The sequence below is a fragment of the Panthera uncia genome (assembly GCF_023721935.1).
Source record: "Panthera uncia isolate 11264 chromosome A1 unlocalized genomic scaffold, Puncia_PCG_1.0 HiC_scaffold_17, whole genome shotgun sequence".
Taxonomy (NCBI): Eukaryota; Metazoa; Chordata; class Mammalia; order Carnivora; family Felidae; genus Panthera; species Panthera uncia.
The window spans coordinates 14,139,542-14,165,827 of NW_026057577.1; the positions used below are offsets into that span (position 1 = coordinate 14,139,542).

General features: G+C 36.4%; 1 protein-coding gene across 3 annotated transcripts in view; it reads left to right on the forward strand.

The window, feature by feature from the left end:
- DMXL1 (Dmx like 1) overlaps positions 1-26,286 on the forward strand; it is a 132,766-nt gene that overhangs the window by 48,144 nt on the left and 58,336 nt on the right. For all 3 annotated transcript variants that reach the window (XM_049648429.1, XM_049648427.1, XM_049648428.1), the window contains exons 11-26: positions 569-822; positions 934-1,618; positions 1,709-1,830; positions 5,033-5,122; positions 5,207-5,309; positions 7,759-7,878; positions 8,170-8,391; positions 10,517-12,202; positions 13,496-13,603; positions 15,516-15,685; positions 16,244-16,341; positions 17,136-17,301; positions 18,004-18,265; positions 20,062-21,155; positions 21,614-21,805; positions 24,905-24,981. In XM_049648429.1, the coding sequence (XP_049504386.1) occupies positions 569-822; positions 934-1,618; positions 1,709-1,830; positions 5,033-5,122; positions 5,207-5,309; positions 7,759-7,878; positions 8,170-8,391; positions 10,517-12,202; positions 13,496-13,603; positions 15,516-15,685; positions 16,244-16,341; positions 17,136-17,301; positions 18,004-18,265; positions 20,062-21,155; positions 21,614-21,805; positions 24,905-24,981 (5,449 nt within the window). The remainder of the gene's footprint in view (positions 1-568; positions 823-933; positions 1,619-1,708; positions 1,831-5,032; positions 5,123-5,206; positions 5,310-7,758; positions 7,879-8,169; positions 8,392-10,516; positions 12,203-13,495; positions 13,604-15,515; positions 15,686-16,243; positions 16,342-17,135; positions 17,302-18,003; positions 18,266-20,061; positions 21,156-21,613; positions 21,806-24,904; positions 24,982-26,286) is intronic.

The window sequence follows — 26,286 nt, forward strand, 5'->3', positions numbered from 1 at the left end:
GTTTTAATAGTTCAGTATAGCAGTTTTAGTTACCTGTGTTATTGAAGGAAATCTGGAAATTGCACTTTAAGTGTATTCCTTTAAAATAGTTTCTTTAAGGTGTCCTATCAGTTATGAGTGTATACACCTAGAGCATCACTAGTACAGTGGACTCATGTTTTTAAAAATCTAATATTATGAAGAAAATACAAATTGCATTCCAATAATATATTTCAGCCCAGAATTATATCCCCTGTTCTAACTCCTTGATTTTACTGTGAGAAAAACTAAGGTCCAGACAAGTAGTATGTTTTACTTCTGAGTAAATTGTGGTACAACCAGTTTTGCTATTTTCTAGTCCAGTATTAGTACTCTACCATTAATCCACTGAGTCAGTCCTATAGGCTTTCTAGAGTTAACTCTAATGGTCTTATATTCCTGGAGCGAAGTTATTTTTAAAAAGGAGCCACTTTCTTTTTTATAGGAAAGCTGTTATGTTTTTAATCTTGAATGTATTTACAAAGGTGTTTCTTAATTTATAGTAATAGCTTAATTGTATTTACTGGGTCATGAATTCTTTTGCTCATAGAAATGGATGATGGTGTTGATGATCTGAAAGCAAATCATGAAAAAAAAGAATTGGGCAGTGATAAAATGGTACCAAATTCAAGTTTTGTACCATTACCCTCCGCTGCCATTGATCATCAGATTGAAGTACTTCTGTCTGAATGGAGTAAAAATGCAGACATGCTATTCAGTATTCATCCCATGGATGGTTCTTTGCTGGTTTGGCATGTGGATTGGCTGGACGAATACCAGCCTGGTATGTTTCGTCAAGTCCAGGTACTATTATTACAATCTCTGGAGAGCTACTTCTTGTTAAATGTGGGTACTGTTTTGTAATACCTCTTTTTATTATTTCATATGTTCTAATGCTTGCTTTCTTAATTCTAGGTGTCCTTTGTTTCCAGAATTCCTGTAGCTTTCCCCACAGGTGATGCAAACTCTCTCTGTAAAAGCATAGTGATGTATGCCTGCACCAAGAATGTTGACTTGGCTATTCAGCAAGGAAAACAAAAACCTTCTAGTCTCACTCGGTCCACATCAATGCTAATCTCCTCTGGTCACAGTAAATCAACTAATAGTTTAAAATTAAGTATTTTTACCCCTAATGTTATGATGATCTCAAAGCATGCTGATGGCTCTCTGAATCAGTGGCTGGTCAGTTTTGCTGAAGAATCTGCTTTTTCTACAGTTCTCAGTATTTCTCATAAATCCAGATATTGTGGTCATCGGTTTCATCTTAACGATTTAGCTTGCCATTCAGTATTACCGTTACTGCTGACGACGTCACACCATAATGCACTAAGGACACCGGATGTCGATAACCAAAAGCAACCTCATGATCCCGTAAATATTGAAGAATGTTCTGTGGCACAACAGAATAAAAGCAGCATTGATGTGACATTTCAGGATCCCAATGCAGTTTATAGTGAGCTTATTCTTTGGAGGGTTGATCCCGTTGGGCCATTGTCTTTTTCTGGAGGTGTTTCTGAACTGGCCCGGATTAATTCTCTACATGTTTCTGCATTTTCCAATGTGGCATGGCTGCCCACTCTTATACCCAGCTACTGTCTAGGTGAGCTTTCTAATTCTTATTGAAGAGATTTAGATTTTCTGACATTATTATTTAAGGGTTAAATTGTAAGTGTCCGTAAATACTTTCTAGGTGCATACTGCAACTCTCCTAGTGCATGCTTTGTAGCAAGCGATGGGCAGTATCTGAGATTATATGAAGCTGTTATTGATGCCAAGAAACTTCTATATGAGCTTTCCAATCCTGAAATTTCTGTAAGTAAATGGCTTTTAAAATTAAGTGTATAGTATGATGTTTTTAGATAAGTAATTTATATTTATTGGGCATGTTCTAGAATTGTGACATACAATTTGTAGTAAATAGATGTATATTTTCTAGTTATTTCATTTTTTTCACATTTGTAAGGTACCATTATAGTGATTCTTAGCTTCTTTAAAAAGAAACCATTTCTTTTATTCATTCCAAAAGTATAAAGTCTGGTTTCCTACAATATGTGTTTCTCTAATGCTTCTTTGCTCAGAAATGAATGAGGATGATTGGCAGGATAAATGTGGAAGTTCTGTTGATTCACCTGTAGTGTTTTCAAGACACTGGGAGCTGGAGTAGCAGCAGTAGAATTTTAATCTTAAACCACGAAAGAAAAAAGCTCTCAACTTCGTTGCAGTTCAGTTATTGTCCTTTCAACTCATCACAAAGCCTTTGTCTTATGATAGGTGGTGCTTCTTCCTCTACACAGCTAATAGCAACCCACCAGCAAGCCAGCATTTCCACTCTTGGGTTTGGTGTTTTTAAATGAACCCTGAGGTAACCTTCAACCTCACTGAGCTTATTGTTCAGGGAATTCAAGCCATCTCCTCAGCTACCAGTTAACGTTTTTGTTAATGTTCTAGTTATATAATTGCATAGCGTCACGGGTCTGCTCCAATCCTGTTTTTTTCCTAAGTTATTTTTAATGTGTGGTTTTCCAGAATGCAGGGTTTTTCAAAACACATACAAGAGTGTTATAGGAGAAACACGCATATTTATTGAGGGCCTTCTATTTTTCAGGTATTATTTAAATGCTAGGAATTTAGATGTGAAGAGAGCAGACAAAAATCTGAGCTTACATTCTAGTGAAGGGCTATAGGAAAAAAGGTAAAAATATATTAATAAATACTGTGGAGAGAAACCATGTCGCAGAAGTAGTAGAGAATGCCAAATAAGGGGCTGGTCAGGATAAGCCTTACAGAGAAGTTACCGTTTGAGAAAGGATCTAATGGAGATGAAGGAGCTAGCTATGTGAATATTTAGAGAAAGAGTATGTTAGGAAGAGGAACAGCTAGTGCAAAGATGCTGAGGTCAGAGCATGTTTAGTATGTACAGGAGCAGCAAGGAGGATATTGTGACTGGAGCTGAGTAAGTGAGGTGGAACGTAGTCAGGGATAAAGTTGGAAAATCAGCCTGGCCAGATCATACAATGGGCTGTATGGCCCATTTTGGTAACTTTGGCTTTTAATCTGAAGAACATGGAAACCATTGACAGATTGATGTGATCTTAGGTTTTGAAAGGATTTCTCTTGCTGTTGTATAGATTAGACATAGGAGCAGAAGTGGAATCAGAAAGGCCAATCCAAGAATCTTTATAGTAGTCCAAGAGACAGTCTCAAAGGGGCTTGTAATGGTAGCAAGTGGTAGTGATAAAGATGGTAAGATTTGGACAAATCTTAACAGTGTGGAGGTTCCTCAAAAAATTAAAAGTAGAACTACCCTATGACCCAGCAATAGCACTGCTAGGAATCTACCCAAAGATACAGAAGTGCTGATGCATAGGGGCACATGTACCTCAATGTTTATAACAGCACTTTCAACAATAACCAAATTATGGAAAAAGCCTAAATGTCCATCAACTGACGAATGGATAAAGAAGATGTGGTTTATGTATACAAAGGAATACTACTTGGCAATGAGAAGGAATGAAATCTGGCCATTTGCAACAACTGGAGGGTATTATGCTAAGTGAAATAAGCCAGGCAAAGAAAGACAGATACCATATGTTTTCACTCATATGTGGATCCTGAGAAACTCAACAGAAGACCAGGGGGGAGGGGAAGGGGGAAAAATAAAGTTACAGAGAGAGAGGGAGGCAAACCGTAAGAGACTCTTAAATTCTGAGAACAAACTGAGGGTTGTTGGGGGGTGCAGGGGAGGTGAAAGTGGGTGATGGGCAGGGAAGAGGGCAGTTGTTGGGATGAGCACTGGGTGTTGTATGGAAACCAATTTGACAAGAAATTATATTTTAAAAAAAAGAATTGGACAAATCTGGATGTGGTTTGAACATCAAATAGGCAAGATTGAACTGGATTCGGGCTTGTATGAGCAAAAGAGGATGATGCCCCACATTTGTGTGTGAGCACAAGGAAGAATAGAATGACCTTGAGTTGAGAAGAATGTATAAGTAGCAGATTTTGAAGAGCATGGATTTTTGAGAGCCTGGTGTTGGACATGTTAATGTTGAGATGACTGTTTGACACCTAGGAGACCTAGTAAGCTAGTCTGTAGTTTAGAGGGAAGCCCAGTCTGAAGATATAAAATGAGTAGTTGTCAGAATATAAATTTAAAAGCATGGAGCTGAATGAGATCACTGAAGAAAAGGAGAAGTGATAGGATTGAACCCTGGAGCATGCCATTGTTGAAAGTGGGGTAAATGTGGTGTATAGTGGAAGTCGAGTGAAGACAGTTCAAGAAGGGAGTGATCACCAGAATCAAATGCTGCTCATAGATTAAGTGTGTTGAAGATCAAATTTAACAATGTGACCTTGACTAGAGTAGTCAGGACATAAGTAGCTTGAGAAATCAGCATATAGGCATAATATATCAGCTTGTTTCTTTAGCTCCATCTTTCTTACCTCAAAATTAATCCCCGAAGGGACACCTGGGTGGCTCAGTTGGTTAAGCGTCCAACTTCAGCTCAGGTCATGATCTCGCGGTTTATGAGTTCGAACCCCGTGCCGGGCTCTGTTCTGACAGCTCAGAGCCTGGAGCCTGCTTCGGATTCTGTGTTTCCTCTCTCTTTGCCCCTCCCATGCTCAGGCTCTGTCTCTCTCGGTCTCTCAGTAATATATAAACGGTAAAAAAAAAAAATTTTTTTAAATTAATGCCTGAAAAGCATTGATTCTTAGAATATTTCCATGAGATTGAAGTCAGTCCTTCATATTTATAGATGTGAAATATTCTTTCCCCTAGCAGTCACCGCACACTGCTTTTGTTTTTCTCTGTACCAACTGAGCCATAATTCTTATTCATTCCAACATAATTAGGTAAGGTAAAGTCCCAGAATGTTTATGATGAGAGCAACTTAGGGACTTATTTAGCCCCACTTGAACTTATTTCTCTACTATGCCTGAAATTTCATGTTAATTATTTTTTAATTTAATTGTTTAATAAAGGAGATATCCCTTTTTTTTTTTTTTTAAACAGAAATATGTTGGTGAAGTGTTTAACATAGTAAGTCAGCAGTCAACAGCCAGGCCAGGATGCATTATCGCATTAGATCCCATTACCAAACTTGTAAGTATTATTTTTCTGGCCACTTAGCATTAGGTAAATAACACATATGTCAACTTATATATGTTGGTATTTATTTACATTCAGCAAGGCAGAAAAACCCAGCTGCTTCATGTTTTTCAAGAAGATTTCATTTTGAATAACCTCGAGAAGAAAAGTCTGGGAAAAGACAGAATATTGTCTGATGCAGGTAAAGAATAATTTTTTTATGAAGTGAGAAATATTATCTAGAGTATATTAAGCAGTTAATGAAGATAAGTTGATATAGTATTTCATACCATCTATGTGAACTTAAAATTTTCCTATGTAGGTTTCTGATATTATTTAGCATATAAATACCAGTATTTTGGGGCGCTTGGGTGGCTCAGTCGGTTGAGCGTCCTTCTTTGGCTCGGGTCATGATCTCATGGTGGTGAGTTCAAGCGCCACATTGGACTTTGCATTAAAAAAGCGCAGAGCCTGCTTTGGATTCCCTGTCTCCCTCTCTCTCTGCCCCTTTCCCTCAAAAATAAACATTAAAACAAAAAATTTTAAAGCAGTAGCTTAAAACTTCAAATTATAAAGACTAAGTGTCTTAATACTTTCAAGTTAAACATTTAAAAAAATTATATTAAACTCCTACACTCAGAATTAACTGTTACTTTTCATAAAGGAAAACAGAACAAAATGAAACTAAAATTTCTTGGTCATCAGTTTCACGTACGGAGCCAAACCAAACTCAGAAATGACTTTCCTTGCACATGAACCATACATACAGCTTGTGCCTGCTGCTTTTGTTTTCCAGGTTTTTTGTTGGTTGGTTTTGGTTTTTTGTGCCTGTTGCTTTTAAAAGTCCATTATTAAGCCTCAAGTAATATTATTTTCATTTTATATTTGTTCCTGATTATTTGTCTTACTCCTCTTGTGCATTATTTCTTAATTCTACCTTTTTCTATTTTTCTTTTCTTTTGAGTTTTGCACCATTATGTCAAATATCTAATTTCTTACCACTGTTTTCACTTAGTCTGTCATTTTCTCTGAGAATTCATGAACTGTGCAACAACACAGTGCTTTGGTAAGTTCTGAATATAAGGATAGAAAGATACTAAAATTGGTAAATAAAGATGTCAGGTACAAGATAAAGGGTTATTTATATCAACAAAATGTTCTTTATAATTCCTTTCATATATTAAAATATTAATAATATTAATATTGTAATGATCCAAATCTCTTTAAGGTTTTTAAAAGAAATTACTCTCTTATGCTTAAGGTTGAGTTTGTTGTGATCATAATCTATTCCAGCATTTTCTTTTCTATGAGTCTTTAATTTTAAACTTTTTTTTTTCTCTTTAAGTCTTTTTTCTAGTTTTTCTTAAAATATTCAGGGAATTCTTACTTTTACTCAAAAGCTATTATCTTCATTATTGCAGTTTTCTAGAAAACACCCAAAATGTTCATCTTATTTTGCTATAATGTTAAGAAGAGAAGAAATATTTCACAGATACTTTCATTAATAGGACATTCTTTCTTGTTAGTAAAATTATCAGAAATAGATTGATCTCTGATCTTTTGTCTTTAGTTATTATCCCTTATCCTTTCCCTCCCCTTAATTCTTGTGCTTTAAATGCCTAACTCACCTGGAACACGTTACCAAAGTTACCTTTTCATTTAGTCTTGTAACACAATATGATTTGTGTGTGGTTTTTTTTCCTGATTTTTATATGCTGTATGGTTTTAAATAGTTTCTATAATTTTTCTTTACATAATTTTGTACATAATGAAGATTAGCTTGTAACCAAGAAGACTTGGATAAAATTTATCATTAAACCAGGTCCATTTTATTTCAGTTAATAATGAGTCACTGATTTTATATTTTAGTTGCAGTTTTTTGGTTTATTTTGAGCAGCTTATGCCCTGCTTAAATCATGGAGTTTTGACCAAGAAAAATTTTCTTAAATAATATGATGAATAATTAAATAAATACTTTTTTTTGGTTTGGTTCTTAGATAAACATCATTAATAGATCATTCCATTATGGAAGTTATTTACTTTGAATTGTGTTTGGCAACACAATTTTAATCATGGTAGTAGTGCTCATTAAAAAAAATTTTTTTAATGTTTATTTGATTTTGAGAGAGAGTGAGACAGAGCACAGGCAGGGGAGGGGCAGAGAGAGAGGGAGACACAGAATCTGAAGCAGGCTGCAGGCTCCCAGCTGTTAGCACAGAGCCCGGCAGGTCTGGAATCTAGGAACTGTGAGATCATGACTTGAGCCGAAGTCTGATGCTTAACTGACTGAGCCACCCAGGCACCCCATTATGTGTTCATTTAAAGTATGTGTCACATCGTCTCTGTTCAGAAATTTCCTTATTATAGTGTAACCTATGTGAATGATGTGACAGTGATGACTGTGATATGTGATTTTTTAAGCCTGTCAATTCAAAGATGAAATTTAAGCATAGCATACATATAATTGTTAAAATTTCAAGTTGATAGAAATTCATGTGGTAAAAAAGTTGATTGCACTCTATAATGTTACTTTCTATGTAGAATTTTAGGTAAGGGTTTTAATTTTTTTTAATTCACTTATTTTAACTTGGTGTATTTAATAAGTTGTCTCATTTATCCATGTTAATGGTGAAAATTATTAATACCAACAGGCAGCTCACCTAATGGATTTTCTGAGAAATTCTACCTAATTGTAATAGAGTGCACCCAAGACAACCAATCATTGTTACACATGTGGAATTTACATTTAAAGTCCATTCCTGTCTCATTAGGTGAGTCTTTTTAATTTTTTTTGAACTTTAGGCTTAAATTAACAAATTATATGTGGTTAGATAGTTCACTGCATATTTTTTAAAGCTATTCTTATTGAGTGAAGGTAACTGTAGTTTATTCAATTAATTGAAAAAGCAAACTGATTCTCTCATTTTCTTATTGTAAAAAATCATATTAGTATGTTTTAAAATCTTTTATAAGGCTTTTGGATTATAAAATATAGTAATTTTAATACTTATAGGGATTCCCCCTTTCCCCCTGGTTTTTGGTTCTTTTCTTATGTTTTATAGATGAAAAAGTAGATACAAAAATATCTGAAGCAGTTTGGCAACCAGAAGAACATTATTCGTCTTCTCCAGAGAAGATCCTGTCTCCTTTTTCACAGAAGTATCAGGCTTGCAGAGCAAATCTCCAGAGTACCAGCAAGTTAACTCTGTCTTCAGAAATGGTTTATAGCCAAGAATTGAATTTGCCAGAAGGAGTTGAGATAATAAGTGTTAAGCCATCAGCAGGTTTGTAAAGTTTGTAAAAAGAGACTACTCAAACTTTGTAATCTATGAATATTCAGTAAGGTATTTAAAAAGAGGCATAGCTACCTGTTCTTAAATGCACATGGAAGCAGAAATGGAAACACTCTCTTTACCTTAAACTGAAAACTTAGGTTCTCATTATGTTTTCAGATGTCTGACATTTGTCAGCGAGTTGTAGCATTAAGTAGTGATTTCCAAAACAAATTTTCATGATGTCTTTATGAAGAAAAACTGAGCGTTTCCAGGGCAGAGATAGTACAAGTTTGTGCCTTATTTGCCAACTTTGATAATGTTGGTCGTGGCTGCCTGGAGCTGTGTGCTCTGAGGGATTTTGAGTGGGTCGTTCCTCGTAATATTTATCATCTTTAATCTAGAGCAGTGGTTCTCAAAATGTGATCTCCAGACCAGCAGCATCAGCATTATCTGGGAACTTGTTAGAAATAAAAATTCTTGGGCTACACCCTCCCAGGTGTACTGAATCACAAATGCTGGTGCACCTCACAGGCTGTTTCAACAAGGGTCCCAGGTGATTCTACTTCATACAATAGATGAAGAACCACGATTCTAGGGTATCAGGAAAACCAAGACAAAATCACCTTTTATTATGCACTTCTTTGAGTTTCATAGTCACAGTGTGCATTTGGTCTTTTCTACTTCTCTGTCATTTTTTGAACTGATGACTTTGAATGCTTTTCAATTTGCCATGCCATTATCAAATACTTTTCTCATTGGTGAAGTTAGGAGCTGGGGTATTAACATTGTTTTAATAACTTGTAATTTTGTTTCTTTGTATATTTTACTGAAAGAAGCATTAATGCAAAGAAAAAGTTTGAAAAAGAATGATGTTTGTATTGACACAATTTTAAGAACTGTTCCCTTAGCCAGAATAGTTGGATCTTCACTACTGAACTCCAATTAAAATAATATGGGAAATCTAAGAGAAATATTTCTAAAAACAGCCCTCTTATTTAACTTTGGCCCAACTTGAGTTTGGCAGAAGAGTAGGAGTTCTAGGGAAAAAGGAGAAATTCATTTTGTTTGGCAAAAAATAGCATAGAGAAAAAGCGTTTTTCCTAGTCTTAATTTTTTTTTTTAATATCAAAACTATTAAGGTCAGCTACTCTCTACTCAGCTCAGACATACCAATGGACAATGCTAATTGTGTCCTTTCACAACACTGCTATCCTCCATGAGGACTTAAAAAAAACTTTATTAAAATTATGTTGAAATGCTTTTAAAATATGATAGATATCTTATATAACATTTCTATGTTGTAATTAGTTCATGGGTTAGCAAACTATGGGCTACCTACCTGTTTTGTAAATAAGTTTGATTGAACATAGCTACTCGTATTTGTCTACTTTTGTGTATACCTGCTTTTGCTCTAGACTCCTAGAGTGGAATAGATGCATCAGAGACCCTGTGGCTAGGAACCTAAAATAGTCACTACCATCTTGAAGAAAAAGAAGTTTGCCAGTGGTTTAGGAAATTAAAAGAGTGTGTCATTACATTAAGGATGGCAAATGTTTTGTCCCACTTAAGAATCTTCTCAGCATCAGTAATGTCACATAGACATCAGTTACGGAGGGCTCACCTAGTACTTCAGTAAGCATGGGCTGCTTACAAAATTGTATTGAAAAAGATGAAAGAAAAGGAGCCAGGAAATGTTGACACAGTTTTAAAAATATATTGGTATCTTTAAAATGAGATGCATACTAATATATAAAATGAGCAGAGTTGAAAAGACTACTGGCTTGAGAAACCAGCATTAGATTTCAGGTTTTCTAACTCTGCGTCATTCTAGCTTGTGTTTGATTTAGTGTAAGATACATCATACATTTGGTCAAAGGTCCTTACCTATTAAATGTAGGAATTGAAGCAGACCACCTCAGAGTTCTCTTCCAGTTCTCAGTTTTGGTAATATTGCCCTTTATGTATACCCTTTTGACGTCACTGAAAGCATTTTACTGATCTTGTTGACTCTTAAACTAAATATAGGCTGTCACGTTGTTAACAGGAGTTCGTACAAAGACTAAAACCTTTAGTACATGAAAACAGAAATACTTATCCAATTTGACATTTTGTTAATAGATCATTTTTGTTTTAGGACATCTGAGTTCTTCTTCCATATATCCTGTGTGCAGTGCTCCTTATTTATTGGCAACTTCATGCTCGGATGAGAAAGTAAGATTCTGGAGATGCAGAGTAACAGATGGAGAATCTGCCACATTGAAGAATGGAAAAATGGATCTTGTATACATTTGGGAAGAATGGCCGTTACTTATTGAGGATGGACTTCATAGCAATAGTAGTATAACCGTCCCTGGTAGGCCTGTAGAAGTTAGCTGTGCACATACAAATCGGTTAGCAGTAGCTTATAAGCAGCCTGCATCTAATAGTAGGTCTTCTCAGGACTTCTTGATGCATGTAAGCATTTTTGAATGTGAGTCTACAGGAGGTTCCTGTTGGGTCCTTGAACAGACAATTCATTTAGACGAATTAAATACAGTGTTAGATTCTGGCATTAGTATTGATAGCAACTTAGTGGCTTACAATAAGCAAGAGGTGTATTTCTCCAGTAAAGAGAGTATCACATCCAACACAAAGCATTTAGTTCACTTAGATTGGATGTCCAGAGAGGATGGTTCTCATATCCTCACTGTAGGAATTGGATCAAAACTTTTTATGTATGGACCCCTGGCTGGCAAGGTACAAGAACAGGCTGGTAAGGAAAGCCTCGCATTTCCTCTCTGGGAAGGCACTAAAGCTGTGCCTCTTTCTAAATTTGTGCTATTAAGAAGTATGGATTTGGTTTCTTCAGTAGAAGGCTCTCCACCTTTTCCTGTTTCTTTGTCATGGGTCCGGGATGGCATCCTGGTGGTAGGCATGGACTGTGAAATGCATGTATATTCCCAGTGGCAGCCATCTTCTAAACAAGAACCCGTTGTCACAGAGTCCTACAATGGGAGCACTCCATCTATAATAAGTTTAATAAAACAGAGTAACTCATCAAGTTCTGGATTACATCCTCCAAAGAAAACTCTGACTCGATCCATGACCAGTCTTGCACAGAAAATCTGTGGAAAGAGAACTGCCTTTGATCCTTCTGTAGACACAGAAGATTCAGGTCTTTTTGAAGCAGCTCATGTTCTTTCCCCAACTTTACCTCAGTACCATCCTTTGCAGCTTTTAGAACTCATGGACCTTGGCAAAGTTCGGAGAGCAAAGGCCATCTTGTCGCACCTTGTCAAGTGCATTGCTGGAGAGGTTGTGGCTCTGAATGAAGCCGAATCCAACCACGAGCGTCGCCTTAGATCTCTCACCATCAGTGCTAGTGGAAGCACTACCAGAGATCCCCAGGCTTTCAACAAAAGTGAAAATACAGATTATACAGAAATAGATTCTGTCCCTCCGCTTCCTTTATATGCCTTACTTGCAGCAGATGATGATAGCTGTTATGCGTCTTTAGAGAAATCTAGTAATCAAAGTACTTTAAACAACTCAAACCACTTGTCAAAAGAAAGTTATGATGAGCTTTTTCAGATCCCGACTTTAATGACTGATAATCATGTGTTAGAGACAGATGAAGAAAACACAAAGCCCAGGGTTATCGACCTTTCACAATACAGTCCAACTTACTTTGGTCCTGAGCACGCTCAGGTTCTCTCTGGCCACTTACTTCATTCTAGTTTACCAGGACTCAGCCGGATGGAGCAGATGTCTCTGATGGCCTTAGCAGACACAATCGCAACTACCAGCACTGATATCGGAGAAAGCAGAGACAGAAGCCAAGGTAAAACTAAACTAGGTACAGGAGTGGCAGAACAGCTGGTCACCGTTCTACTTACTTATGCAGAAAATAATCTTAAGTAATTTTTATAAAAATTATGCCCAGGACGGTTTTTAAAATCATTATTACTATACCTTCATGATAGTTTTAACTTTAATAGATACTATTTTTCCGTAAATCATAGTACTTTGAGAGAGTATGCAGAGAGTCACTATGCCAGTCATTTTTGCCTGATGTCTGCTTAATAATGTTAAAGATCCAATCGAATCCTTTTGAGTTTGGCAAAAGTTAACCTTCTTGTTAAATAATCACTTTAAATACCTGAAAGTAAAAGGTGCTTTCTGCTTTTTCTCCTGTTGTAATCACTGTTAATTTTTTTTTTTTTTTTTAAGTTTAAAAGAGAGTTTGCATGCATGTAGAGAGGTTGAGGGGCAGAGAGAGAGAGAGAGGGAGAGAGTCCCAAGCATGCTCCATGCTATCATTGTGGAGCCTGACGCGGGGCTCAATCCCACAGACCTTGAGATCCTGACCTGGGCAGAAACCCATAAATTGGATACTTAACCGAGTGAGCCAGCCAGGTGCCCCTGTTAATGGGTTTTTAAAATATTGAGGTTCTTTAAAATTAGCAGTAATGTATACTCCTGCTTAGCATAACAAAAATAAGTATAATAAAATTAGGTCTTTTCCTCACCCAGAGAGCATTTTTTTCTTCTTAATCTGAGTTACAAAAAAAAAAAAAATTGGAAGGTAGAATTCCCATCAGATCTCAGTAAGATTTGAAATTAACAAGTCTGGCCTTGTGCATAGGTCAGTAGGATGCGCCCCTTGAACTGTGTTTGAAAGGAAAATACGTAACTATTTTTTCCTATGTTAGCAGTTGATTATTGGGATGGGTCTATGGCTTGAATCAACATGGAATTGCAGACTGAAGGTTAAACTATTTTAAAATTTAGTTACATTTTAATTTAAACAAGATCAGATCAGAGGAGGTTGGGAGGAGGTTGAGTTATGAAAAATATCGCTAACCCCGAGTCAATTCATTCCCTTTAATATTTTTCAAAATATCTAACTGTACTACTTTGGTCTGTGATGTTTGTTTGTGTAGACAAAGGAAATATTAGATAATAATTAGACCGGTAACTTTTGTTGGTTTCAGAATGTTTTGTTCCTGTATTTGGTGCTGTGACATATGCCACATGCCAGAATTATTAACATTTACTTGAAGTTTGGTCATGAAATTGTTTTCTTATAAATACAAAAAAGTAAATACTTTGTTATTGTTTTTGTTGTTCATAGGTGGAGAAACTCTCGATGAATGTGGGTTAAAATTTCTTTTAGCTGTTCGACTTCATACGTTCCTTACAACTTCCCTTCCAGCTTACCGAGCTCAGCTCCTTCACCAAGGTGATTTTGGTAGTAATCTATTAAAAGGAAAGAGAGTTAAAGTAGAGAGGCTTGAGAACATTTTGCCCAGATATGACAATGACAAATTTGACACATTTTAAGTGTCCTTAACTTACTTGTAAAAATATTTATTTCCATTTAATTTTCTTTGCTTAAAATACTGGAATTTTTTTGGTAGATGGAAAGACTTAATGAAGAAATGGGTATTGGGCAGTTAAATAATCTGTGTTAACATTTTCAAATGCGTCATACATTTAAGACCAATTAATACTGTTTTATTCTCTTCAACTTGTTTAGATTTTCTTCTTTGCTCTATTTAACATTTATCAAAGTTCAGTTTTCTACCCAAAATTTGAGTAACATTTTTGTTCCAGAAATAATAGTTTTTAATTGTCTTACATAAAGAGTATAGAACATAGAAAGGGAAAATTCACTCACCCCAAAACTACTGTTAATATTAATGTGTATTTCAGATGTTAGTTCATTAACCTTTCAGATACTCTCATATACCTTAGGCCTTAAATTAACAGAAATATTTGACTTAAGTTTAAGGTAACTTAAAACAGGGTATTTCTTGGCTTATTGCCCAGGAAGTTCAGAGGTACAGCTGGGTTCCAGCATTACTGGAGCTACAGGGTTAAACAGTGTTATTGGGACAGAGGTTAGCCTCTTCTTATTGATGTCTGTCTGTCTCTTGCTTTCTCTTTTCCTTTCTTTCTGTCTTTCTGCTCCCTCCTTCCCTTCATTTTGTATTTAGCTTTGGAAAAGTACTAAAATTCTAAATCTAATCGTTTAATTATTTGTGAAATATTACTGAACTTAGTTGAGAGATAATAGACATCTAAAAACAGTTCAGAATAGCAGTCCATTTACTGCATAGGTGTTTTTCTTTTTTTTAATTTCTATATTTCTTTCCAAGGAAAGAAAGTATAGTGGGCATTTCAGATTCCTTGGCATTTGCTATCAGATTAAAATTTTGAGTCCATATATGTTCAAAGCCACATCTTATAATTAAGCATGTACTTCACCCAGAAATACCAAAGAAAATGAACTCTCTGAAGAGACCAAATGGAAGCTGAACAGTAAGCCCCAAATGTAGGGGCCAGTAGGTTAAGAGAATTGCTGATTGTAAATGATACTGTGTGCATAAAAAAGTGTCTGACTAATGTGGTGATAAGGGGTAATAATAGTTTTTATTCTAAATGCCTTAACTCTGATATTTCAAATGCTTTAAGATTCTATTCTAAATGCTTAAACTCTGGTATTTTAATCCTCACAACAATGTAATAAGGTAGTGCTGTGATTATTCACATTTTATAAATGAGGCAGTTGAGCAATCAGGAGTCGAAGTAATTTGTCCACAGTTACATAGTTAGGGATGGATCTGGGTTTATTGTATCATCTGATTCCAGAGTCTACCCTGTTAAGTTCTTTTCAGAGAGGTGTCCTATCTACTTGATGCTGTTTTAATTCCATGTTATTCAATCCACAAAACAAACATTGACCAAAGGAAAGTGAGAATCAGCTGTGAATAACAGTCATTCCAGCATAGAATAGTACGTTAAATGTTTCTCATTTTCTAAGGAAAGATCATGGGTAATAGCTAGAGAGCAAAAATAATCAGAAAAATAGCATTTTCCATAAAACATTTTTTCTTACCTTTTTTAAAAATAGGTGTTTTAATCATAGAAAATATGTGCTTATTATAAAAAATAGTGAAGTGATAGAGTTGTTAGGAGAAACAACGAAAGAAAAAACCTATTTCCTCCAACCCTAAAGTCTTAATTGTGCTTCTGTGAGTCCCATAAAGAGTTGAGACTTCCTTATGACAGATATGGCACACGCATTTCTGATAATCATTATATAAACATATTTATATTTCCCATGAACATTATTTTTGACATTTATTCAGGCCTGTCTACTAGTCATTTTGCCTGGGCGTTTCACTCGGTAGCAGAGGAGGAACTGCTGAGCATGCTGCCGGCCATGCAGAAAGATGATCCCACCTGGTCAGAACTGAGAGCCATGGGCGTGGGGTGGTGGGTCCGGAACACCCGCACCTTACGCAAGTGCATAGAAAAGGTAAGTTGTATTTTATTGTGGTAGAAAAATGAAGTAATTAATGTATTTTAGGTGTTGCTTTAAAGAACATTCCTTACTCCCTTTCTTGTTTCTATTTTTTAAGTGAATCAGTAAAATGCTTTGAAATAGCCATGATATTTCAAAATATCTCATTAATACAGGATTTTAATGTTTATATTCTAATTCTTCCATTGTAGTTGATACATTTACTTAGTATGTGTCTGATTTTTACAAAATGATGTGTATACATCTTGGAAAAGTAAAATAGTACTGAGGAGCTTGTACTGAAGAGCATTGTCCATGTGTTCCCACCTCTCTGTGTCTTTGGAGGCCACCACCCTGAATTACTTTTGAAATTATAAAAAATGCATGCGTTCAAGTGTAAAATACGTGTATATGTGTGCGTATGTATACATAAACATCCATGCATTCGTGCACATATTTTCTTAATTCATTGGTCATTGAAATAATGTGTGTCGGTGTGGTATGTGAGAGAAGTTATTTTGTTTGTTTAAAAATTGTTTCCGTGAAATTTTGACCAACATTTTCTAATTATAGGTAGCTAAAGCAGCCTTTTATAGAAAGAATGATCCTTTAGATGCTGCCATTTTTTACCTTGCAATGAGAAAGAAAGCTGTGATTTGGGGCTTATATAGGTAGGTAAGAAAACTGCTTCAAAATGGAAAACTTTTCGTAAGGAACAAGTGTATGAAATAAAGTCAAGATTTGTTGTTCTTGTTAATTGTGATTCATGTACATTCTTAGTTACTTTTGTGTTTAGGGAGACATTCATAGGAAAGAAGCCCAAGTGTTTTCCAGAATAGAAAAATCTTGATGATATCACTTTAGGTTTTAGGTTTATCAGTCCAGGAAACCATTTTCTTACTTATTGTAAGAACTTCTCATGGTACTTCTTTGGAACAAAGAACTAAACCAAAGACTTGTCTCTGTAGTGGGGAAGAAGACGAATTGGTGGAATCTGGAACAGGCATCTACCCTCTGCCCTATTATAGATTCATGGACCAGGCTATCCCTCCAAACTACCCTCCTCCTGTGGGCCCTGACCCCACTCTTGAGCAAGGATCACTTGGAATTTTCTCTTTCACTTGTTCTCAGCAAGACTTGATAAACATGATTACTAAAAATAGTTCACCATTTATTTCACACTCTGTTCCACGTGAATCTATATGAATACAACTTTGAGGGGAAAATCATGGGCACCAGTCAGTTTTCTCAGAGACTAGATCTTTTAGGATTGTTTTGAATCAGGATAAATTCCTTAGGTTTTGATCACCAGTAATCCTCCAGTGGGCAGGCAGATGTATAGTAATCCATACATGGGCAAGTGTTTCCTTTGAGTCTTAACTTGTAAATGGCTAACTTTATAAAATTGGTTCTGACTGTGGAAACATTGTGCTTCAAAATTTTCATACATTTTTTTTCTTTATAGATCCCAAAAAGACACCAAGATGACACAGTTTTTTGGACACAATTTTGAGGATGAGAGATGGCGTAAAGCAGCTTTAAAGAATGCCTTTTCTTTGTTAGGCAAACAAAGATTTGAACATTCTGCAGCATTTTTTCTTTTAGCTGGTTGCCTCAGAGATGCAATTGAGGTAATGATGAAACTTTTTTAATAAAAGCATTGTTGGGGTGCCTGGATGGCTCAGTTTGTTGAGTGTCTGACTTTGGCTTGGGTTGTGATTTCGCAGTTTGTGTGTTGGGACATGATTTCGGACGTCAGGCTCTGTGCTGGCAGCTCAGAGCCTGGAGCCTGCTTCAGATTCTGTGTCTCCCTCTCTCTCTGCCCCTCCCCTGCTTGCACTCTGTCTCTCTCTCTCCCAAAAGTAAATAAACATGAAAAGAAGCATTGTCAGCCTTTTAAGCTTTTTATGTAGGCTTAAATTTTTATTTTTTAATTTGATTTAAGAATAGCAGAAATTGCATAAGGTTAATAAATACATAGTAATATTTAATAGTGACTTTTAAAAATCCTATCATCTAGGGGTGCCTGGGTGGCTCAGTTGGTTAAGTGTCTGACTTCAGCTCAGGTCACGATCTCACAGTTCAAGCCCCACATCAGGCTCTGTGCTGACAGCTCAGAGCCTGGAGCCTGTTTCCAGTTCTGTGTCTCCCTTCTTTCTCTGCCCCTCCCCTGCTCACACTCTGTCTCCCTCTCTCTCAAGAATAAATATTTTTAAAAATTTCAGATACTAACAGTGCTTTTTTTTTTCATCTGTTATTAGTGAGTCAGTCGAGTTTATCTTAAAATGAAAGATGCTTCTGCTTATTGATAACCAGTATTTCTCTTTTTGAAGGTATGTCTTGAGAAACTGAATGACATTCAGTTGGCTCTTGTAATAGCAAGACTCTATGAGTCTGAATTTGATACATCTGCAACATATAAATCTATTTTACGTAAAAAAATTTTGGGAATTGATTCTCCTGTCAGTGAACTCAATTCATTGAACATAAGTATGCATTATGATCCTTTTCTTCGGAGTATGGCATATTGGATTTTGGAAGATTATAGTGGTGCTCTGGAAACATTAATAAAGCAACCAGTCAGAGAGGATGATGGTAAGCTGCATTTCTAAGATGTTAATAATACAGAGTTGTTTTAGTATTTGCTGGGTGCAGAACACACTGTTGGGTGCTAAGGGTAATACAAAGCAAGTTGAAAACATGGTCTAAGACTTTTAAGATTTAGTTGGGGACACAGAGTTATGTATATACAGTTTTTTTTGGTTTTTTTTTTTTAGGAAAATCCTTTTTTCAGAAAAATCCTTTGAAAACCAAGAACTTTGGATTTTCTGTTTTTATAAAATCAGTGTATTCGACATAAATATTATCAACATTTGAATATAAATTTTGAGGAAAGTAGTGATAGAAAATCCATTTTTCTCAGGTGCAAGTTTGTGTGTTAATTAGTTTCGGAATTTTTATAATAAAAATACATTCTTTAAAGAAAGTTGACAAGTGATAGGATTAGTTTTTTATGAGATGAGTGAGGTAGAGAATTTTTTATAATTTACTTTTTTTAAGATCTCCTTTTGTTTTAGAAATCCCTTTTGCTTAAGCTTTTCTAGAGGTTAGTATAAAATGGAATCTTTGTATCAAATCATATAAAAATGATGGGATATGCTTTTCAAATATTTTTCCATAGGTAGAATTGAATTATTTGTAATAGCTGGTATCCTTGGTGTCAGTCATATCACTTGAAGTACTAATTGGAAAAGCTTTTAGTTGATAGGTTTTTACATAGCATCATTTAATGAGGAATATCACGAGTCTTACTGTGAGAGAATTGTGAGAAAGCCACGTTCAGTTGTTGAAATGTCCTGGCCATCTGAGCTAAAGATTTCCAAACTGACTTGTCTGTAATGAAAGGGGAAAAGAAAAGGCCTTTGCCGGTCACTTTTTTATACCTACTCATATTCATGTCAAAAGTGTATTTTGATTTGGGATTAATAAATGATCACATACTTTTAGAGTCAAATTCTCTATTCTAGAAGAAAATTTTAAAAGGTAATGGTGGCTTGGACTGGAATAATAAGAGCGGAGGCTCAGAAAAATGGTGGGATTTGGAATATAATTTTCAGGTAAACTAGGTAGGATTGGATGTGAAGGGAGTAAGAGTCAAGGATAACTCCTGGATTTTTAGCTTGAGGTAAATGGTATGAGGAAAACCAGGAGCAGGTTTGGGGGAGTGTTGTTTTAGATAGAGAATCCCTCTCTGATAAGCTGACCTTTGAACAGAGACCTGAGTGAGTTATCTAGTAGCTATCTGGATAAAGAGTGGTTTAGGCTAAGAGCACACTAGATAAAGAGACCTTGAGGAAAGAGTATCTGCATGTAAATGGAAATGTAATGTAGGCCTTTGGATATAGCAGTCTAGATGTACAGGATGAAGTTGGGCTTGAAAAAGATGTGCAAGTTACCAATGTCTAGATGGTATTTGAAGCCTTGGCACTGTATGAGTTCACTCAGCGAGTGTAGACAGAAAAGAAGCCAAGCACTGAACTCTAGGATACTCTTAACATCCTCAAGTAGAGAAGATGAGGAAGATTTAGCACAGCAGACTGGGAAGGGATGTTGAGGGAAGGAGGAGAATACGAACTATGGGTGTGTAAGTGGATGTTCAAATAATCTTAAATTATTACCTGAAGAGGCGGAAATCAGTATAACCTCCGTTCTCCTTTTATGTTAAAACACTTTCATGACAAACGTGTTCTTGTCTGTTCAATGCCATGTGTGAGTGTGATCTCTTAGTAAAATTCTGTCAAAAGACCAGGTGGGTAAAGGTGCCATAGAGAAAAAGGACTGCAGTACAACTCTTGAATTTTTCTTAGCTGATAAACTTAATTTACTTTCAGATCAAGTCATGATGTCAGCCTGTAATCCTGCAGTTTTTAATTTCTACAATTATCTAAGAACGCATCCTCTGTTGCTGAGACGTCATTTTGGATCATCTGATGTATTGTCTACACACATGAGTTTAACGGGAAAAAGTGAACTGGCAGGAACAATCAATTTAAGTGAAAGAAGATTATTTTTTACTACTGCCAGTGCTCATTTAAAAGCTGGCTGTCCTATGTTAGCTTTGGAAGTATTATCAAAGATGCCAAAAGTAATCAAGAAAACAAAACCTTTTTGTAGAACATCGAGTTTTCTGGATACTAGTAAAGACTATTCTCCTTCTTCTCCAGTGAACTTGGATGCAAGGGAAGATAAGTCTTCTGCTGTTGATTGGTCACAGTCAGTGATGAATGGTTTTGGATCTTCTTCAGAGGGTTCCTCAGAGAAGCAGACAAACTCCACTCTTTCTTTCGACTGGAGCCAACCAAGCGTTGTATTTCAGGATGACTCTTTAGAATTAAAATGGGACAGTGATAACGATGAAGAAAATGATGATCTCCCTATTTCAATGAAAGAACTGAAACCTTTACAGAGAAAAACGGTGAAAAAAGTAGATGAAACAAGTTCTAATTATACAGACACTCTCAGCACACTAGATGAAAATGATATTTTGAGTCCATCAGAAGACATAATTGCAGTTCAGTTAAAATTTAGAGCATGTTTAAAGATTCTCACCGTAGAACTTCGTACTTTATCTACTGGCTATGAAATAGATGGTGGAAAATTGCGTTACCAACTCTACCACTGGCTTGAAAGAGAGGTAATAGCTCTTCAGAGGACCTGTGACTATTGTTCAGATGGAGAAGAATTACAGTCTGCCCTGGACGAAAATGGAGATGGATTTGGATTAAATGAAGATTCTGAAGATTTGCTTCAGCAAACAAAAGTGAAACAACTGAGAGAAAATTTTCAGGAAAAAAGACGGTGGCTTTTGAAATATCAGTCACTCTTGAGGATGTTTCTGAGTTACTGCATACTTCATGGATCCCACGGAGGGGGTCTTGCATCTGTGAGAATGGAGTTGATTTTGCTTTTACAAGAATCTCAGCAGGTATGTAAGTTACACAGTGGCCAGTTGAAATAGTACACACATGAGAAATGGTTTTTGATACTGCTCTTTTGGTTTTTAAGTACTAAAGTTGTTGATTTTCTTCATTATGGTTGCTTTAAGGAATACCGTTTTGTGTTAGGAGTTTGTAGCGTAGTGTGTGTATAATGGTTTCAGGATCATTCTCCGTCAAGCCCTGTGATCTGCTGCATTCATACTCTGCATTCTTACGTGAGTGCCTTGTGAGGTGATGAACTTCTCCTTAGGATAAAAGGGTATTGTCCCCTCATTTTCCTCTATAATTGGTGGAATGTTGACCTCCTCAGGTCCTAATTCTGTAATCTGTTATGCTTTTAATTTTGAATTATTTTGAAGTTTTTCCAAGAGATTTCTGAAATAGTAAAGTAGTGAATTACCACTTTAAATAGATGATTAACCTTTTTTTTCCCATTGTTTTTAAGGAAACATCAGAACCCATATTTCCTAGCCCTCTGTCAGAGCAAACCTCGGTACCCCTCCTCTTTGCTTGTACTGCCAGTGCCAAAACAGTAGTTGCCAATCCATTACTGCACCTTAGTAACCTCACACATGATATTCTGCATGCCATAATAAACTTTGATTCACCACCCCATCCCGACATCCAGAGCAATAAGGTAAGTATGCTTGGTTCATTCTTTTAACTTACCTGTATATTATGATAAAACCAAAAGCTAAGTGTTAAGAAACACTTATTAGAAGCAATTTTAAACATCAGACTGTACATAGGGATTGTCACGTTACTAAGTTTATATTTTTTGATCAAAGAGAACTTGGGGTTGTAGGCCAGGCTGACCTCACTTGTATTCTCATACCCAATAGGGTACTTCAATTTTGAATTTAGTTATTTAGTGTTATTTAGCCACTTTATTAAGATAAGAGTAATAGGTGTGTATGCAGATAGATGAGTAATTCTTTTAGCATTACAATTAGGGGAGAAGCTGATTGATTTTTAGAAATAGGAACTAAGTATTATGGTATAAAATTAAAGTTTTCCTTTATTAATATTAAAACATTACATATTTTAAGGATATGTGATTCTTAAATTGACTCCAAACTTACTGAATCAGTGTGTGAGAGTGAGTCCCAAGATTTTTAATCCCAGGTGATTCTGATGCATAAGTAATCACTTGGTTATCTAGTCAAGCACATCATCTTTTCATCATCACCACTGTACTTTATGTACAGTTAATATCACATTCCATGTTTCATCTTTACTCTCCAAGCATACTGAAATCCTTTAAAGTATGACCAAGTTTGGACTCCTTTTCTCTTAATAGTCTGTCGTCTGGTTCTCGCCCACCTCTCAGGCTGCGATATCATACCAGTTCAATATTCTGCTTGCCTGATGTTGGCCTTTCCTACAGCCTTACCCTCTTTGATAACCTTAACCCTTGTAATTTAATTTTGCCACTTTTCCTGTCTTCCTCTAGTATAAATGCCCACATGGTATATGATACAGTAAGGAATTTAATTTTGTTGAGATTTTGCTCATTTTAGCTAAACTGTATCACATATTTAATTTTAATAATGAGCATACACTTGGTATATCAGTTTGCTTTTGCTGCTTAAGAACCACCCTGAAACATTAGTAACTTCAAATGGCCATCATTTATTTTGCTCATGATTCACTGGGTTGGCTCCTCAGTTCTAATTTGGGCCACCTGGACTGACTGATGTCTGGATATTTTCATTTGTCTTCCGTCAGCTGGTATGTTGGCTGGATTCTGGATTAGGATGGCCTTATTTGCATTTTGGGTGGTTGGCACACTATTTCCAGGGATGACAGGAGAATCTGGATCATACGGGTCTCATCCACTATCAACCAAGCCTAACGTATTGGTCTAGGTTCTCTAGAAAAACAGAACAGAACAAATAGGACTTGTGTATGTATATGTACAGAGCAGTTGCCTTACATAACTATGGGAGCTGAGAGGTCCTAAGATTGGCTGTCATCAAGGTGGAGACCCAGGACCTATTGTGTAGTTCAAGTCTGGGTCCAGAGACCTGACAACCAGAAAAGCCAGTAGTATAAGGTACAGTGTGAGAGCCAGTAGGCGTGAGACCCAAGAGGAGCAAGTGTTTAAAGGCAGGACAACACCAATGTTCCAGCTCAGTACAGCCAGGCAGAAGTTCCCTTATATTCAGCTTTATTCTGTTTAGGTCTTCACCTGATTGGGTGAGGCCCGCCCACATTAGGGAGGGCAGTCTGCTTTACTGAGTCTGCCACTTCTACCCGTGTTAATTTCATCCCACATCACCCTTACAGACATAACCCAGAATGTCTCCCCGAATGTCTGGGCACCCCATGGTCCAGTTAAGTTGATGCATAAAATTAACCATCCCACCTAGATTATTTTACATAGTGGTTGCAGGGTTTAAAGAGCAGCAATAGGAGAATTTGCAAGGCCTCTTGAGGACTAGGTTCAGAACTCATGTAATGCTTTGCCTTCTTGGTCAAAGCAAGTCACAAGGCCAGCCCAGGTTCAGTAAGTAGAGAAATAGACTCCACTTTTTGATTGGAGAAACTTAAAAATATTTTGATCATTTTTGCAATTTCCCATATGTGGTTTTTGTTGTCTTCTTTTAATATGATGATATCCTTGATTTTTGGTTTTAATCTGTGACTCTCCCATTTTTATCTGCATCCAAGACTGTCCTACTTCATAATTAGATCAAGAACCTGGTCTCTTTTAAATTTAAATCCAAGTTAGTTGATGTATAGTGTAATAATGGTTTCATGAGTCGAATTTAGTGACTGATCACTTACATACAATACTCAGTGCTCATCACAAATGCCCTCCTTAATGTCCATCACGCATCTAGTGCATCCCCACTCTCCTCCGTTCCAGCAACCCTCCATTTGAAGAACTTAGTCTTTTAATAGTCTAATCTAGTTTGCTTTCTGACCTGGGTTATGCTTGTCAGATCTACTTCTTTTACTGCTTGTCATGCCATGTTTAGAGCCTTTTCTTCCTCAGTGCAAATGTTTGCCCTTCAGTTGCTGTCTTTCATACCTTCTTCTTTCCCTAAATAATTTCCCTCTCTTTAGGTTCCTTGCTTTCTCTAGTAGCTAGAATATGTGGTAGCATATTCTTAGTGACCTATCCATAGGTAAACTGTTATTTACCAGACTGAGCTTTTACATATTTTGTTTGAAGAAGGTTGAGTCTTGAAGGGCTTTCTTTTTCTTTTTTTATTTATTTTATTTTTTTTATGTTTATTTTTCAGAGAGAGAGAGCGTGAGTAGGGGAGGGGCAGAGAGAGAAGGAGACACAGAATCTGAAGCAGGCTCCAGGCTCTGAGCTGTCAGCACACAGCACAACATGGGGCTTTGAACTCTTGAACTAAGAGATCATGACCTGAGCCAAAGTTGGATGCTTAACCAACTGAGTCACCCTGGTGCCCCAAAGGATTTTCTTTTAATACATGGCTGATGCACTACTGAATAGCTAATGTCTTTTCCCATTTGCTCGTAAAATAGAAATTAGGTAGCCTATGTGTGTTTTATGTTATCTGCCCACAGCCTTAGTGTTTTTAATTTGTCTGTAGTGAGACCTGTATAGGCATAAATGAATGTTAAGGAAAAAAAGGAAATAGTTCATAAGGACAGAATAGTTTTTTCCACTTTTTTATAATGCTTATTATAGTTGGTCTTGAAACAAGTTTGATTTTTTTAAAGTTATACTTAAAGTAATTTTGTGGTTTTTTTCCAGGTATATGTAATGCATACTTTAGCAGCCTCACTTTCTGCTTGTATTTATCAGTGCCTTTGTGGTAGTCATAACTGCAGGTAAATATCTTTGTGAAATTGAGGAATGCTTATAGTAACTGGTGACATTTCAGAATTTATATGCTCTAGATTTAGAAAAACTGTTTATGACAGTGTTTTAAATAGCACAGAAAGCATTTGAACTGAAGAGTACTTTTTTCCCCAGCTTTGAAATTTTGGTGTATGCCTTTCTGGTAAATGAATACCAAGTAGACCCTTGTCAGTATAACTCATTTAACTAACTTAGGAGTCATGGTGTGCACTGAGATAAGTTCTCCTTTCTTAAGATCATTCTAGTTAAAGACATACATGTGAGCTGATAAGTGATATATATAGCATGACATTGTACTTGAGGCATGAGTATAATGGTATAGTTACATTGTCATTATATGCAATTATATATAACTACATACTGTTATGTGTAATGTATATCATACAATTATAGTATATATGATGTAAGATAGTAAAAGGTTCAGGGAGCCCAAAGGAGGGAGTAAGTGACTTGGAATTGAGAAAAATTTCACAGAAGAATGATGTTGGGGCACCTGGGTGGCTTAGTTGGTTAAGCAACCAACTCTTGATTTCGGCTCAGGTCTCATGATTCATGGGATCGAGCCCCGTGTCAGGCTCTGTGCTGACACCATGGAGCCTGCTTGGGATTCTCTCTCTCTGTCTCTCTGCCCCTCCCCCACTCACACACTCTCTCTCAAATAAACTTCAAAAAAGAGTGATGTTGGCACAAAAACAGACACTCAGATCAGTGGAACACAATAGAGAACCCAGAAGTGGACCCACAAATGTATGGCCATCTAATCTTTGACAAAGCAGGAAAGAATATCCAATGGAATAAAGACAGTCTCTTTAGCAAGTGGTGCTGGGAAAACTGGACAACGACATGCAGAAGAATGAACCTGGACCACTTTCTTACACCATACACAAAAACAAACTCAAAATGGGTGAAAGACCTAAATGTTAGACAGGAAGCCATCAAAATCCTCGAGGAGAAAGCAGGCAAAAGCCTCTTTGACCTTGGCCGCAGCAACTTCTTACTCAACACGTCTCCGGTGGCAAGGGAAACAAAAGCAAACATGAACTCTTGGGACCTCATCCAAATAAAAAACTTCTGTACAGTGAAGGAAACAATCAGAAAAACTAAAAGGCAATGATGGAATAGGAGAGGATATTTGCAAACAACATATCAGATAAAGGGTTAGTATCCAAAATCTGTAAAGAACTTGTCAAACTCAAAACCCAAAAAACAAATAACCCAGTGAGGAAATGGGCAAAAGACATGAATAGACACTTGTCCAAAGAAGACTTCCAGGT